We start from the raw sequence: 13,645 nt of genomic DNA, 5'->3' as shown, positions 1-13,645 counted from the left end.
TGGAAAGCCCTACAGCTCTGTTTGGAGCCTCTGAAGGTTACTAGCTTCTGCTGTGGGGGAGAGATAATAGAAGGAAGAAGGCTTTGTTTAAATTGGATATTCGAAAGTAGGACTAACATTTCAGTTCAGGTCAGGAAATAATCTGCTTTTAGGAGCATGCCTAGTGGAGGGTGGTATTCAGTGTGCTGCTCTATAGCACTCCCTCCCTCCTTCCCCACCCGGCAGTTTCTAAAGCAGGACCTTTGTCCCCTCCAAAGGCAGCCTGAATCAGAGTGCTGCTCACTTCCTGCCTGATTTTGCAATGAGTTTGAGGTCATACATATTTAAATATAAAATAAATACCACATTTCAGATGAAGTATTTTTGAAGTCTAAATACTGTTGAAGGGTGAGCTTTTTTATTAGGAATGTCAAAACTGGCCTTGAGGTTACCGACCACCTTTCCATCCATGTCTTGCAAAGATTTTTGTTACAGAGCTATAAATGAAGTTTTCTTACGGTCTTTGTTTTTGGAACTAGCTGGCTGTCAAATACAAAATACCTCTTCATGTAGACGCATGTCTAGGGGGCTTCCTCATCGTCTTTATGGAGAAAGCAGGATACCCACTGAAGCAGCCATTTGACTTCCGCGTAAAGGGTGTGACTAGCATTTCAGCGGATACCCATAAGGTGAGCTGGGGAAGGGACCAAATGTTAATCAGAGGAGACAGTTGATTATTTTGACTGTTGTCAACAAAAAACAATTTGGCTAAAGCATTAGCTTTCCCAAAAAATGTAAAATTAAATCAGGCTCTCTGCCTGTTCATCAGGACAGCTGTTCGGGTCTTGGGGTACAGTGATAGAGGTGACAAGCAATAGAGGAAAGTAACCTGTTATCTTTGTGTCTTAGGGCTGAGAGAATTTCTGTCACTGGGACATGTTAATGTAGTGGCCCATACTAAATAGTTCCCGGAAGCCTCAAGATTATTTGGGTGGAGGGTGGAGGTGAAGTCGATTTGGAATTCCTGAGAGGATGTATGTAAGTGCCGCAGCTCTCTGGCCACCGGGCCCTCCATCTGAGTGACAGGAGCCTGCTGATGGAAAGGTCCTTTGGAAAAAGGGAAGAATTTAATGTGCTCAGGAATGTTTGGCTTCTCGTGTTCGAAATGTCAGTGCCTCCTGCCTTTCACGGACTGAGACGAAATCTTGATCAGTTTATCTTAAAGCTCAATTAAGTAGTTTATAGATTCTGAGCGCCATGATAGTCCTAAAAGGAAAGTGTGGTACTAAGCAAAAAGTATGCAAAAGGAGTCAGATCGTGAGTTTAGTTGCTCTGAATGACTGGATTCCATCCTTTCTGGCTCCCAGTGGAACTTTATTGTTGCTTTCATCCTGACACACTGCCATAGAATAATGTTTTAAATAAGGAAACCACGTGCTGGCGAGAAAGGGGAAGTAAGCTGAATAGCAGAACACGATACTACTTCTGGGCCTCAGATTTCTCGTCCCTAAAATAGAGAATTTCAACTTCATCCCTTCAGTCCCCTCTCACTCCCAACATTCTGAGTTTGAATTTTTAACATGAGTGAGAAACATCATACAGAGTGTGAGAGGAATTTGCATAATCAGCATTCCAGGCCAGGGCTGCCATACAGGAACTGTATTCATATGTCCACTTCTTTCCCCCTCAGTATGGCTACGCCCCCAAAGGCTCTTCAGTGGTGTTATACAGTGAGAAGAAGTATAGGAGCTATCAGTTCTTCGTTGATCCGGACTGGCAGGGTGGCATCTACGCTTCCCCAACCATCGCGGGCTCACGGCCCGGTGGCATTAGTGCAGCCTGCTGGGCCACCTTGATGCACTTCGGTGAGAGCGGCTATGTTGAAGCTACCAAACAGATCATCAAAACTACTCGCTTCCTCAAGTCAGAGTATGTGTGGAAGATTGGGGTTCTGCCTTGTCTCTTGCTTTGTCTGCTAGTGGGCTCAAGGCATCTGCCCGGCCAGGCACGTGTAGCCCCAGCCCGTTTGCTGTCTCCTGAGAGACCAAGGGTTTAGGGCAGCAGCTTAGGAGTGTGGTGCTGGCCTGGGAGGGTAAGCTGTCTTGCTCTGCTGTGACTCAGAGTGTCAGATCAGGGCTTTATCTATAGGCCATCTTGTTTCCACGGGTGTCTTAACAACTGGCACCTTTGACCAAGTGCTAAGGGACAGTGTAAGGTTAAGGCGAGACAGTTCTGAAATTTGAGCATGCATCCTAATCACCTGGAGGGCTTGTTAAAATGCAGATTGCTTGGCCCTGCTCCTAGAATTCTGATTCAGTAGACCTGGAATGGGGGTCTGGGGATTTGCATTTTTAGGGCATTCCCAGTGGATACTGATGCTGCTGGTCTAGGAATCACACTTGGAGAATCACTAGAACAAGAGAAAAAGAATGGGATAAGGAATGGGAAAGAAGGAGTGACGTGTGCCTTGTCTAGCGTATCTATTCCCATATTACCTGCCTGTCTCTCTGTGTGTCACCAGGGTGGGGAGGCTTTTACAGAATCTTAAGGCTGAAGGAAAGCAGCCAGTGGGCATATCTCATTTGAAAAAGGCCCACACACAGTGCTGATATACTACTCATCTGTTGAGAACTCCTGTACTAGTTCTTGGTTTAGGGATTATATATGACTTTTTAAAATTGGGGGATAGAGGGATTGTATTTCCAGAATTTTTAAAAAGTATATCTTTAATGCCTTAGATACCCCTGGGGGTGATAATCACAATTTGGGAGTTGGGCAGATGGGTTAGGAGCCAGTGATTCTGATTCGTGGGATCTAGATGGAGTTGAGCCTTATAATATTTGTAATGGATAGGAATCACTGTTGCCAGTCTAGATACCTTATTTTACAAGATGAGAAAACTAAAGTCCAAAAGATTAGATTGTATTATAAGGGAGACGTTGGATAAAGAGATGATTACCAGAGGACTAGATGTGGCTGAATTTTCTTTTTGGTTTTTTTTTTTGTTTTAAGACTGGAAAATATCAAAGGCATCTTTGTTTTTGGGGATCCTCAAGTGTCAGTCATTGCTCTGGGCTCCCATGATTTTGACATCTACCGACTATTTAACCTGATGACTGCTAAGGGGTGGAACTTGAACCAGCTGCAGTTCCCGTCCAGGTAAACTTAAAGAAGCCTCTTCCCGTTCCTTTGCTCCATGACTTTTGAAGAATTTGGATGGCAAGATGACCTGAAGTATAGAGACTGGCTGCTAGAGCCCAGCGCTGTAGTGGCAACTGTAGCAGCTGGGATTTCTGTCATGCCACCTGGAGTTATTCAGTATCAAAACAACACCATTATTTTTTAACTCCGACAGAATGAGGTGGCAGCCTCTTGAGATCAGGAGTCAGTCATAAGATTCCCCACCCCTACCCTTTTTCTAGGCTCTATACTCTTGGGTCCATCTTGTACACAGTCATCAGATTGCTCTTATAAACTGATCTGTTACCTCAGTAATATTTAGCTCATAATCTTCCATAGGGCTTCTAATCATTCAGGCCTGCTGCTGTCTTCTTTAATATGCCTTTCCAGTGGAATCTTCCATGATGCCTTTAAACAGACGCTCCACCTCAACAGAATGGGTCTCTTCAGCCTCCTCCATGTCCTTTCACGTGTTAGCACTGTAGCCAGTCCCGTTTGGACAGTGCTTTTTCCTCTTTACAATCCCTCTGTGCACCAGTCTCCCTCTGGGTGGAGTTAGTGCTGCTTCTTAGCCTTGACATCCTTCAAGACCCCAGCCTATGGCGCTATCCCCTTGAGGGTTTGTCATTCAAGATGAAGGCAGATACCCCGTTGGTGGTCACATGGCTGAAGGGTTAGCAGTGGACAGTGTTTGAGGGGAGGGGTGGGTCAGAGCAGCCCGCTGTATTCATTCCATCAGGATGCTGCTTGCTCATTCCGAGAAGTCCTCACGCCAGCCCATGCTTGACAGCCCATGTATTCGAGGGCCCCAGTTCCCAACATAGGTGGCCGTGCTTGTCACAGATAACGTAAAGGAGTAACCAATAACTTCTGTATTTGAGGCTGCTTTATTTTAGAACCTTATTTTCCCAAGGGTCATCTCTGTCTCTTTCTTCTCCTATAGTATTCATTTCTGCATCACGTTAGTACACACTCGGAAGCGAGTAGCCATACAGTTCCTAAAGGACATCCGAGAATCCGTCACTCAGATCATGAAGAATCCTAAAGCAAAGACCACAGGAATGGTAGGGGCATTTGCAGTTTTTTCTTCTCTATGGAAGTTGCGGTTGTGGGGGAAAGGGGTTGGAAGAATCTGATGACCTCAAGTCTGTTGCTGCCTCTGCCCCTTAATCCACAAACCTGTATCCTTATTGAATCGTAGCTGATGATCTCTGCCTTATCCATTCCCAGGTTTTTTCATCTTAAATGAGATGTATTATATATAAAACACCTTGTAAATGTAAAAATGCTATATAAAAAGCCAGGTGGTGGTAGTGTCCATTTGAAAAGAAAAATTTGACACAGGAAAGGCAATTTACTAATTTCCTCTGGAATGTTCTCCAGAAAATCCCATAGTATAGCTCCTTTGGGCAGAAAGGCAGCCTGGCAAGTACCTGGGAAAATTTCACCATGCCGGCTCGCTCTCTGAGAGCCTGGAGCCTGGGCCGGGGATGGAGGCGGGGAGAGGAGGGCACACTGAAGGCGAGGTCGGGGGTAGGGGGAGCGGATCGGATCGTAACCGTTCCCGGGCCCCTTGTCACTAATGACAGTTTTTGACTGGATTTGTAGGGCGCGATCTATGGCATGGCCCAGACTGCTGTCGACAGGAACCAGGTTGCAGAAATTTCCTCGGTCTTCTTGGACAACCTGTTCAGCACAGACACTGTAACTCAGGGCAGCCAGATGAATGGTTCTCCAAAACCCCGCTGAGCCCAGAGGGGCTCTGGCCTTCAGAGGGTTCTGGGGGTGTGGAAGAGACCCCACACTGGTTCAATATCTGGTCTCGCTCCACAGAGCACAGCGAGACGGACCACGGGACAGCTCGATCCTCAGGATTCGTGTTCCTCCTCCTGTCGTCCTTTTGTGGTTTTTAATGTGAAGACCCTGAAGGGTTCTATTATGTAATTATTTTGCCATTGTTTTAAATGTTATACTAGGAATTGTTTTAACCATTTCCTTCTCTAACCTCTCTAGCTTTCACCCTCACTTAATCATTGTGTGGCAGCTCTGTCCTGTCCTGATTTCTTAGGGAAGCTGGGTTACAGTTTATGAGATAGAAAAAGGTTTTCTTTGTTACCGGGGATAAGAAACAGGGAGCTTTCATGTAACAGAAGTTTCCCTGGGTTGGTTAGGTATACTCTAAGCAAGAGGCTTTTTCAGCCTTGGCGCTTTGAGTAGGTTAGTTGTCTCTATTAGAGTCACTTGTATGGCAACTTGTTTTATTTTTCCAGGATGCAGATTGACCAGTTCATTGTTAATATTATGCAGAATTGGAAGGGTCAGTCTTCCAAGGCAGGGTGTAGAGTGGTATAGTATCTTCTGGGGTGCAGTCCCATTCAATATTTGGGGATTCCTATTGGAAATTATGCTCCCACCGGTTTGTTCTTGAACGAGGCAGGGAATATATTTCCCAGAAAATCCAGGACTTTCTGGCCTTAGTGCTGCCTCTCCGCGCTGGCAGTTTTCAGAGCACACCTGAGCCCTCTCCTGGGCTAGACATGATCAGAAACCAAACCCTTTTCTGTACTTTTCTGAATATCAGGGTAGGATGAGCACCCAAGTCAAATATATGTCACTCAAGTTGGTGGTGATCCTCCCCTCCCCCACTGTATAAGCCATCATGTATAAGAGTATGTTTGCTAGAAGGAACAGCTCAAAGTACTTCACAAGTTGCCTTGATTTACCCTAGGTGGCGCAAGGAGGGCATGGGAGAAGCCCCCAGGGCAAGGAAGAATTTCTGTCTCCACTAGTGTGTTCTCCGTCCTCTTTCCCCTTTATTCAGCTCCCGAAGGTACTATGGCGATTTAGCCTCAGGTACTGGACATTCCCCAGCTCTGGCTAGGATGAAACAAACATTTTGGAATAGGAAAATAGGGTGGTGTCAGTTGTAGCCTAGGACCTGGGATTTCTTCTTAAGACTAGTTGCTCAGGGTGGTGCAGGGACAGAACCAAACCCTGTGCCCACTTGCTACCTTCTTCTGCCCTGCCTGGGGCCTGGATCTAGGCTGAGCCACTGTCCGACCCTAACGACGACATATTGTATATGTGCCTTTTTCCTCAGCAGGGAGTAGCGGTGCGCTGTTCCTCACCCAGATCCTGGGGGTGGGAGATCAGCCTTGGAGGCTGTCATTTGGGTAGGGGAGCACTCGGGATAAGTCAGGAGACACTCCTCTATTCCATTACCCTTCTCAGGGACTCCTGAATATTCAGCTTCTTCAGGCTGGTATCCTCTCGCCTCCTTCCCTGGGTGTGCTGGCCAGGAGAGCCAAGATGACCATTTTTCCTAAGCTCCTTAATTACCACGTTTGTCTGAAATGTTCTTTAGCACTGTACTTCCTACACAAAACTGTGACTGGCCACGTCACAGCAGGCTGGTGTGTTTGTGTTTCCGTGTTTCCTCTGTTGTGGGTTCCGAGAGTGGTCGGCGTATGTGTGTGTGATAGAGGGAGGGGCTGAGGGCCTTTGGACGTGGAAGTTACATTCCCTCCAGTTACTGAACTGGCGGGTACCTCCTAGGAGAGCTGTGCACAAATCGTCTCTTGGTTTCCAGTGCATTCCTTACGTTGGAGGAAGTCCAGGGACCCAGAACCACCCAGCAGGCACCACTGTGGTTCATCAGCTGCTAAAATGGAGAAGCATGTACCCTACAGATTGTTTTGTTGCTTCCAGTGTGTCCCCAGGACCTGCCCCTGTGCTGCGACAACTTTGCTGGGGGGGGTGGGTAGAGCTATTTTTCAAAGGGACCTACTGTAGCCACTTTAATTTATGTTTACGAGCCTTAGTTTGACTAAACATTTGTGGCTTTCCATTCTATGTATCTGCAGGTAGTAACACTTAGTCTGGCAGAGGCGGGCTGGATGTCCTAATGATATCATGCTGTTAGCAGATGTCACGCTGGCCTCTGCAAAAACTGTGCTGTGTTGTTTCTGCATTAGAAGTCAGTAGTCATGTGACTATACTGCCATGTCACTTTTAATATTCCCGGTTTTATACTTGGAAAATGGTACTTGGCTCCTTAAATCTTTTGTCTTTAACCTTCCCCTTCCTATCGCAACGCTCCCTTTGTAATTACAGCAATAATCTCTTAAAAAGCAATTAAGTAATTAAATGTCCCAAATCTTAATTGTTGTGGATGGTGGCATTCATTTGTTTGCTTAGATACACGTGTCATCCCAGGTGGGATGCGGGCAGCGCTTGAACCAGCTGCTGGCGAGAGATTGCCCCCTCGTGGTGAAATGGGTGTGTGTGAGATCACGAAGGCGGACCAAGGAGGGGTGAGCAGCACCCCTGCCCAAATTCCCAGCACTCTCATGGCCCCACCAGGAGCCTTGGTCGTACCTGTTTTAAGGAGGTCTGGAACTCAGGGGGCTACTGCCCCTCACAAGAGTAAAAAGGAGACAAGCCTTGAGACTTTGGCTACGTTTCTAAACACAAAGGCCATGGGTATTAGAAATCTCAGCTGATGTTACAGACCAAGATAACATGGCCCCAGACTGTCTTTAGTTGTAGGGCTCACCATATGTGTCATACAGGTGACCTGCACATCCTCATCTTTGTCCATCATGCTCCCTCAGCCCTCTCTGCCTCAAGAATCTGATTCAGGTCTTTGAGGCACAACTCAAACTGAGCTCTGGATTCACCCTTGTTAATCGCTGATTCCTGTTCTCTTAGCTCATTTCTTATCCTTACCTCTAGTGCTAACTTCATTCACCCTGCCCAGTCCTGTTTAATTCCCCTCAATGATGATGAACTCCTTGAAGGCAGCCTGGGCTGGGCCTTTTCCCCCAGTGCCTTGTACAAAGTAAGTGCTTTAAATGCCTGTTGACTCCAATTTGGATTGACCTGTCAGAAAGAAGATTCTAGAGCCTGAAGCCAAGTGAAACGAGCTTTATTTGAGGTATCGTGTGTTTTTATCACACAAGAGGGGGTTGGCATTAGGGTTCTGATTTCTGAGATGAGATTTTGTGTATTTTAGACCCAGCTTCTAACACAGCTTCTTGGGAAATGAATTAGAAACGGAGCAAGATACAGTGGGAAAGAAAATCATGTTGCCGGGAAGTTTTAAAGAATGGGGAGACCTTATTCAAAGTAGTGTACATTTAGTAGAGCCCCGAGGGTGCGGGGAAACGCGCTGTAAGTTCCTGGTGTTGGCAGTGACACTGCCTTTCTTTCCGCAGCAAGGACTCATCCCTAGACGGAGGCAGCAGGGCGGGCTTGGCAATTTGACTACAGCAACATTTTGGGGCTCCCCTGTTCCCTCTCTCCGGATTTCCAGTTCAGTCACCCCTTTCCCTGAAGAGTTCAAAGAGGAAAGGCAGGGTCTAGGTCATGGACACTGCTACTTGTTCGATGAAGCTGGCCAGGTTGATGTCCCGCTCTGACAGGCCTGCACACTCGTGGGTGCTCAGGGTGATGTGCACCTGCAACAGACCAGAGAGTCGGCACTGGCGGACTCTGCGGCCTTCGCCTGCGAGCAGGAGAGTCGCCAGCTGTTGGGCTCAGCCACACTGAGGGCTCCAGATACCCTCATACTGCACTTCACAGACGCTGTGACTTTAACAATTGAAAGTATGACCCTCTACCAGCAAGGGTAGGACTCACTAAGATGATAGCATTTTTTTTTTTAGCAATAGAAGTATTTTTTAATTAAGGTATAGACATTGTTTTTCTTTTTTTCTTTTTTTAAAGACAATGCTGTTGCACATTTAATGGATTACACAATATAGTGTAAACATAAGTTTCATATGCACACCACTGTATTGTGGTGGCCTCGAATGGAACCCACAATGTCTCAGGTATGCCTGTGGTAGCCAGTCAGTGCAGTCTTCTGCGGGCTGCCTTCCTGACTCAACATGTTTTTATAACCACGGTGCAGAACTGTCTCTTCTTACACCTCCAAAAACAATGGTAACTTCAGCTGTCAGTTAAAAATGAAGTATTCAAATACTAAGAACTACCTAAAAACCAAAGAGGAGACCCAAAACCAGCTCCTAAACGCTATCCATTTACAGATGCCTTCTAGCCTTGGTGTTTTTAAAAAGAATTCAGGAGAGCTCTTGGCACATAGCAGGCATTTAATGACTGTTTCAATTCATTCAGCAGAAAATCTGATCTGTTTGCTGTGCACGGCTATTCTTAGTTCAATTTTATTACTTCACTCTTCCATTCCTACAGAAAGATTTAAGCCATGTAGGTCTACTAACAATGAATGTGATTCCCACAGCCTTTCCTTCCTTGGGTTTTGCCTTCTGGATGTTTACTTAATATCTACTTGAACCACAGGTTATGACACAGTGTTTTAATTGGCATTTCCCTAATTTGTAGTGAGAATATTTTCTAGGGGTGTTTCTGTTGCTTTTAGGAAGGAGATGGATGGAGCGGGAGGAGGGCCCACAGGGGAGCCCAGGAAGGGGCCGTCAGCGTGAGGTTGAGTTCTCGGACTGGAACCGGGCGGGCACCACGGGCACTCCTCACTCACCTTGTTGTACACGTTAAACCATTCGGGATGGTGGTCCAGTTTCTCCGCCTGCAGGGCCACTCTCGTCATGAAGCCAAAAGCCTATTTAGTGAAGTGAGACCCAGGTTAGTGTTTTGAGAGAGACCGCTGGGCACCTTTTTATAGCCAGTGTGAGGGCTCAATGCAGAAGGATGGAGAAGTTTCCTATAAGGAGACCCCTCTAGCTTTATTCATCCCCGTGGCATCTTGTCACTGGTTGGGGCTGGAGTTCAAGGCGGTCTTAATGCCGGGCAAGGAAAGTCTTGTATTCCGATCACCGACAAGGGGGAAACAGCAGAGAGGTGTTTAGTCTCAGCCAGTCTTTTGTCTCGCGAGTGTCTTTAGATGAACATCTGTTTCCTACTTGACCTACCTCCTCTAAGGACTGTTTCTCAAAATGCCAGCTGTGAAGAGCCCAAGCCCCACGCCTATGCTCTCCGAACCCCAAGGGTGACACTTTGCGAGTAAGCTGCATTAGTGTGGTGTCTGACAGCCTGGGCTAACAGGACTTGGAGGAGGAGAACAAGGGTGACCCCATCAGTCCCAGTCTCAGAACACTTTGCCCTGCCCTGGGACCGTACCCTGTTGAAGTCTTTGAAATGGAACTGCTTGAAGATGGCATCTCGGCCTTCCAGCTCGTTCCATCCCACAGCCCTCAGGTTTGGCAGCAGCTGGTCCCTCTCCTCAGCACTTAGCCTGTGTGCTTTGCCAGCCTAGGAGAGGGGAAAAAACAGAGGCCCAAGGGCAATTCTTTGTACGGGAGAAAAGAGAGGGCCCCAGGCCTGTGTGGGAATTGAGCCAGGCTCCGATGGCTGTTCTGGACACAGGTGACACAGTCAAAGGACAGCTGGTCTAAGGCAATGGACTGGCAGGTATTGATGCTGGCGCCCTGCCCTGGAGGTGGGGCCCTGGCTCATGCACTGATAGGCTCTTAGATTTTACATTCCACTGAAAAGGACAGGAAATCCTGAGGTGTCACGCAAACCACCTCGAACTAAATGCTCCCCTCCAAAGAACATGTCTCTTACATTAATGAGGGAGGAAAAGCAAAACCTGGCTCAGATATGTATGTACTACGACACACCTTTCAGAAAGAACATTCCCTCCCGCCCCCCCCTCCACGCCCCCCGTCCAGCCTCCCTCTTTCAATTATGGACCTTATGCCACACCTCCACATCTCTACTGTTACTCACTGTCTGTACTCACTGGAGTATTAAAGAGGAAACAGGCCCAGAAAGGGGAAATAACCATTGCACTCCCCTAAGTCAGGGAGGGCACGGGCATCGTTCTCAGAGGGGTCTGTGCCTCTACGTCCTGGAGCTGGCAAGGGACCCAGCACTGAACACACATTCCAGGTGACTCTCAGCCACACTGCAGCTGACAAGCACTGACACCACGTCCCAGTGGGTCCTCCGCAACGCTCCAATGCAGACTGGCTCCCAGCTGTCAGGCCAAGGGGTCTCAAGCCTTCCATCAACCTGCTTTTCTGTCAGCCTGGGCAGCGTGAGCCACAGAACTTGGTCAAGAGTCAAAGTAACTTGGCCAAAAGAGATTGGCAAACCTAGCGCCCCATCCTTATATTTACCTATTGTGCAAACTGCCCTCTGGGCAGCCCAAATCGGTACAATCCAGGCCAGGAGTGGAGCTCTCAGAGTAAGAGAAGGAAGCAAAAATCAATTCTATTCTTGGGAGGATCCAGATCTAGGAGCTTAAGGGGGTCCCAGAATTAGGCTTTTGAAATAGAACTACCCCAAGCCAGAAACTATAAAATGCTAAATTAAAAATGAATCAAACAGTTCTGGGGAGGGTAACATAGGGTTTACGAGGCAGCCCGCAGACCGGAAGCCATGGATGGAGTTGGCAGGACTGGTTCGAGCCCAGTTCTGCTGTTCTGCAGCCAGGTGGTCCTGGGGCGCTCGTCTCCCTTGGCTTGATGGGTAAAAGGGGACAAGAACGTCCACTTCACGTCAGCAAGAGGGACACCACAGTAAACGCCATAGTTATTAAAGGATTGTCATCTGCATTTTTAAAAGGAAACTTCCTGGGGCAAGTAGGCGTACATGGACCTTGCAGGCTGGAGTAGAACGAGAAAAGCACTCTGACAAGTCAATCTTTTCCTCCCTCCTGAAAACATGCTCTCTCTCTGGACCGTCTGACTTGGTCTGTCTGCTCTCCTAGGCTCCAGAACGCTAAGGAAGGCAGTAGAGAGCTGCCTCACTGCCCAACCCCATCTCTATTCCAGAGCTGGCCTTCTCTCAGTGGCAGATAAGCCTGTTCCCTGTATCCAGGCAACTGGATGACCAGATGTCACCCAAAGCATCAGAGCTCACTGTTTAGTTCCTTGGCTCTGAAAGGACTGGGTGGGTACTAGTGAGCTCCTGGGAGGGCTCCCTTTCTCCTTAGAGTCCTCCGGCATCCCCCCAGGTCTCACAGCCTGAAGCTGAACCAACAAGCCCTTCTGAGATCTGGGTACAGGGAGGAGGAAGGGGCAGTGTTTACTTAGTAAATCCCAAGTCTGGCCTGGCGTGGCCTCTGCCTCTGGGGGAGCGTGCCCAGGGGTTACTGATGACCCACGCTCTGCATCTTGGGGGCCTCAGCGCACCTCATAGTCAGCCACACTCACCACCTCCCCTCCCTCTAAGCCATAGTCTTCAAAACGCCCACCCACCTGTCTGCGCAGTCCGCACTGCTCCTAATGCTTTTGGGCCAGAAATGGGCTGTTTAGTAAAGCTTCTCAGATCTAGACCCTTCTCTCCTCGCTGTCCCCATGACTCACCTTCACCTCTCTAGCGGGCAGGGAGAGCGGGGGCTGCTGAAGCACAGGGACCGAGACCCTACCGTGGGGGGCGGGGCGAGGGGGGAGCTCAGCCTGGAGGACAGGTGATTGTGAGCAATCATATCTCCACGGCCGGGCAGGCCTCAAACTAGATGCTAGAGGCTGGATCCAGGCCAGGGAAAGCACAGGGGGCACAGCGGGCTGAGCCGGCCCCTGTGCCCAGAAGTGCAAGCCAGAAGGGCAGTAAACAGGCACGCAGAGGAACACAGGGATTCGATCGATGTCCCCTCCTCACACTCATAGGTGTGTCCCCGTCCCCACCTCCAGTACAGAACAGAACTTTGCCACAATGGGGATGAGAACTGCGGTCTCACGGTGCTTCCTTCCCCACCCAGGCCCCAGGCCCCAGGCCCCCGGCTCCAGTCCCCCCCACACCCCCCGACCGCCCCTTTACCCAGCGAGGCCACTGAGCCCCGCCCAAACTGTTGTGGCGCTGAGGGGGTCAGGCCTGGGAGCTCGGGGCAGGCCTGGCTATTACCTGGACCTACCACCGCCCCCTCCTGGTCTCCGCTTTCTCTGGGGCACTAACCGGGTGGGAGCGCGGCTGAGGCCCTGACTCTTCGAACCAGGCGCTTGCTACCTGCGAGGGGCTCCGGAGAACCCACCCGGGTCCCCTTCTCACCCCACCCTCCCCAGCCCTGCCCTCGCAGCCGGCTTGGACAGGGCCCCGAGAGGCCCCTTTCCTCTCCTCGGACCCTATCGCGCGCCTGTTCCCAACGGGGCTGCCCCAAGCGCGGCGGTGTGCGACCCCCCTCACCATATCTGCGCGCGGCGTGGGAGCGGGCGAGCAGCAGGTGGCGGCGAGGAGGGCCGCGCGGCGCGCACCGGCAGCCGTGGGGCGGAGCCGTGCTGGGGCCGCCCCGGGGCGGAGAGTGCGGCCGGGGAGGGGCCGCCCCCCGTAATCATTAACTCCGGCCGGCCGCGACTGGCCCGATTGGGTTCGGCTCCCTTCCAGCGTTCTCCTCGGTGCCTTTGTTATGTGGAGCCCAGGGGACAGGCATGCGGGCTCCGAAGGCAGTCCTCTGCGTTCAAACCCTGCTCTGCCACTTAACCAGCTGTGTGACCTGGGCGGGAGAGTCTCTCTTTCTAAAAACACTTTATTTAGGTATTGATCT

At 49.5% G+C, this 13,645-nt stretch overlaps 2 protein-coding genes across 5 annotated transcripts in view; one reads left to right on the top strand and one right to left on the bottom strand.

Annotated features, from left to right (window-relative positions):
• SGPL1 (sphingosine-1-phosphate lyase 1) overlaps positions 1-7,358 on the top strand; it is a 50,095-nt gene extending 42,737 nt beyond the window's left edge. For all 3 annotated transcript variants that reach the window (XM_054572661.1, XM_054572660.1, XM_054572659.1), the window contains 5 exons: positions 519-668; positions 1,670-1,908; positions 2,992-3,138; positions 4,103-4,223; positions 4,768-7,358. In XM_054572661.1, coding sequence (XP_054428636.1) covers positions 519-668; positions 1,670-1,908; positions 2,992-3,138; positions 4,103-4,223; positions 4,768-4,908 — 798 coding nt within the window. In that variant the 3' untranslated portion in view covers positions 4,909-7,358. The remainder of the gene's footprint in view (positions 1-518; positions 669-1,669; positions 1,909-2,991; positions 3,139-4,102; positions 4,224-4,767) is intronic.
• Positions 7,359-8,070: 712 nt separating this feature from the next.
• Positions 8,071-13,350, bottom strand: PCBD1 (pterin-4 alpha-carbinolamine dehydratase 1). Of its 2 annotated transcripts, none has more exons than XM_054572413.1 (4): positions 13,288-13,350; positions 10,276-10,407; positions 9,677-9,757; positions 8,071-8,618 (listed from the first exon to the last, which is right to left on the bottom strand). In XM_054572413.1, the coding sequence occupies exons 1-4, from the start codon at positions 13,288-13,290 to the stop codon at positions 8,520-8,522; spliced, it is 315 nt and encodes a 104-aa protein (XP_054428388.1). In that variant the 5' UTR covers positions 13,291-13,350; the 3' UTR covers positions 8,071-8,519. The 2 variants fall into 2 exon arrangements, with proteins under 2 accessions (XP_054428388.1, XP_054428390.1); XM_054572415.1 differs by lacking the exon at positions 13,288-13,350 and adding an exon at positions 11,280-11,398.
• Positions 13,351-13,645: the final 295 nt, after the last annotated feature.

The sequence above is a fragment of the Pteronotus mesoamericanus genome, unplaced genomic scaffold (assembly GCF_021234165.1).
Source record: "Pteronotus mesoamericanus isolate MK-2021 breed Mesoamerican mustached bat unplaced genomic scaffold, CSHL_Meso_final contig_24, whole genome shotgun sequence".
NCBI classification, from domain to species: Eukaryota; Metazoa; Chordata; class Mammalia; order Chiroptera; family Mormoopidae; genus Pteronotus; species Pteronotus mesoamericanus.
This window is presented reverse-complemented; position numbering and strand designations above follow the sequence as displayed.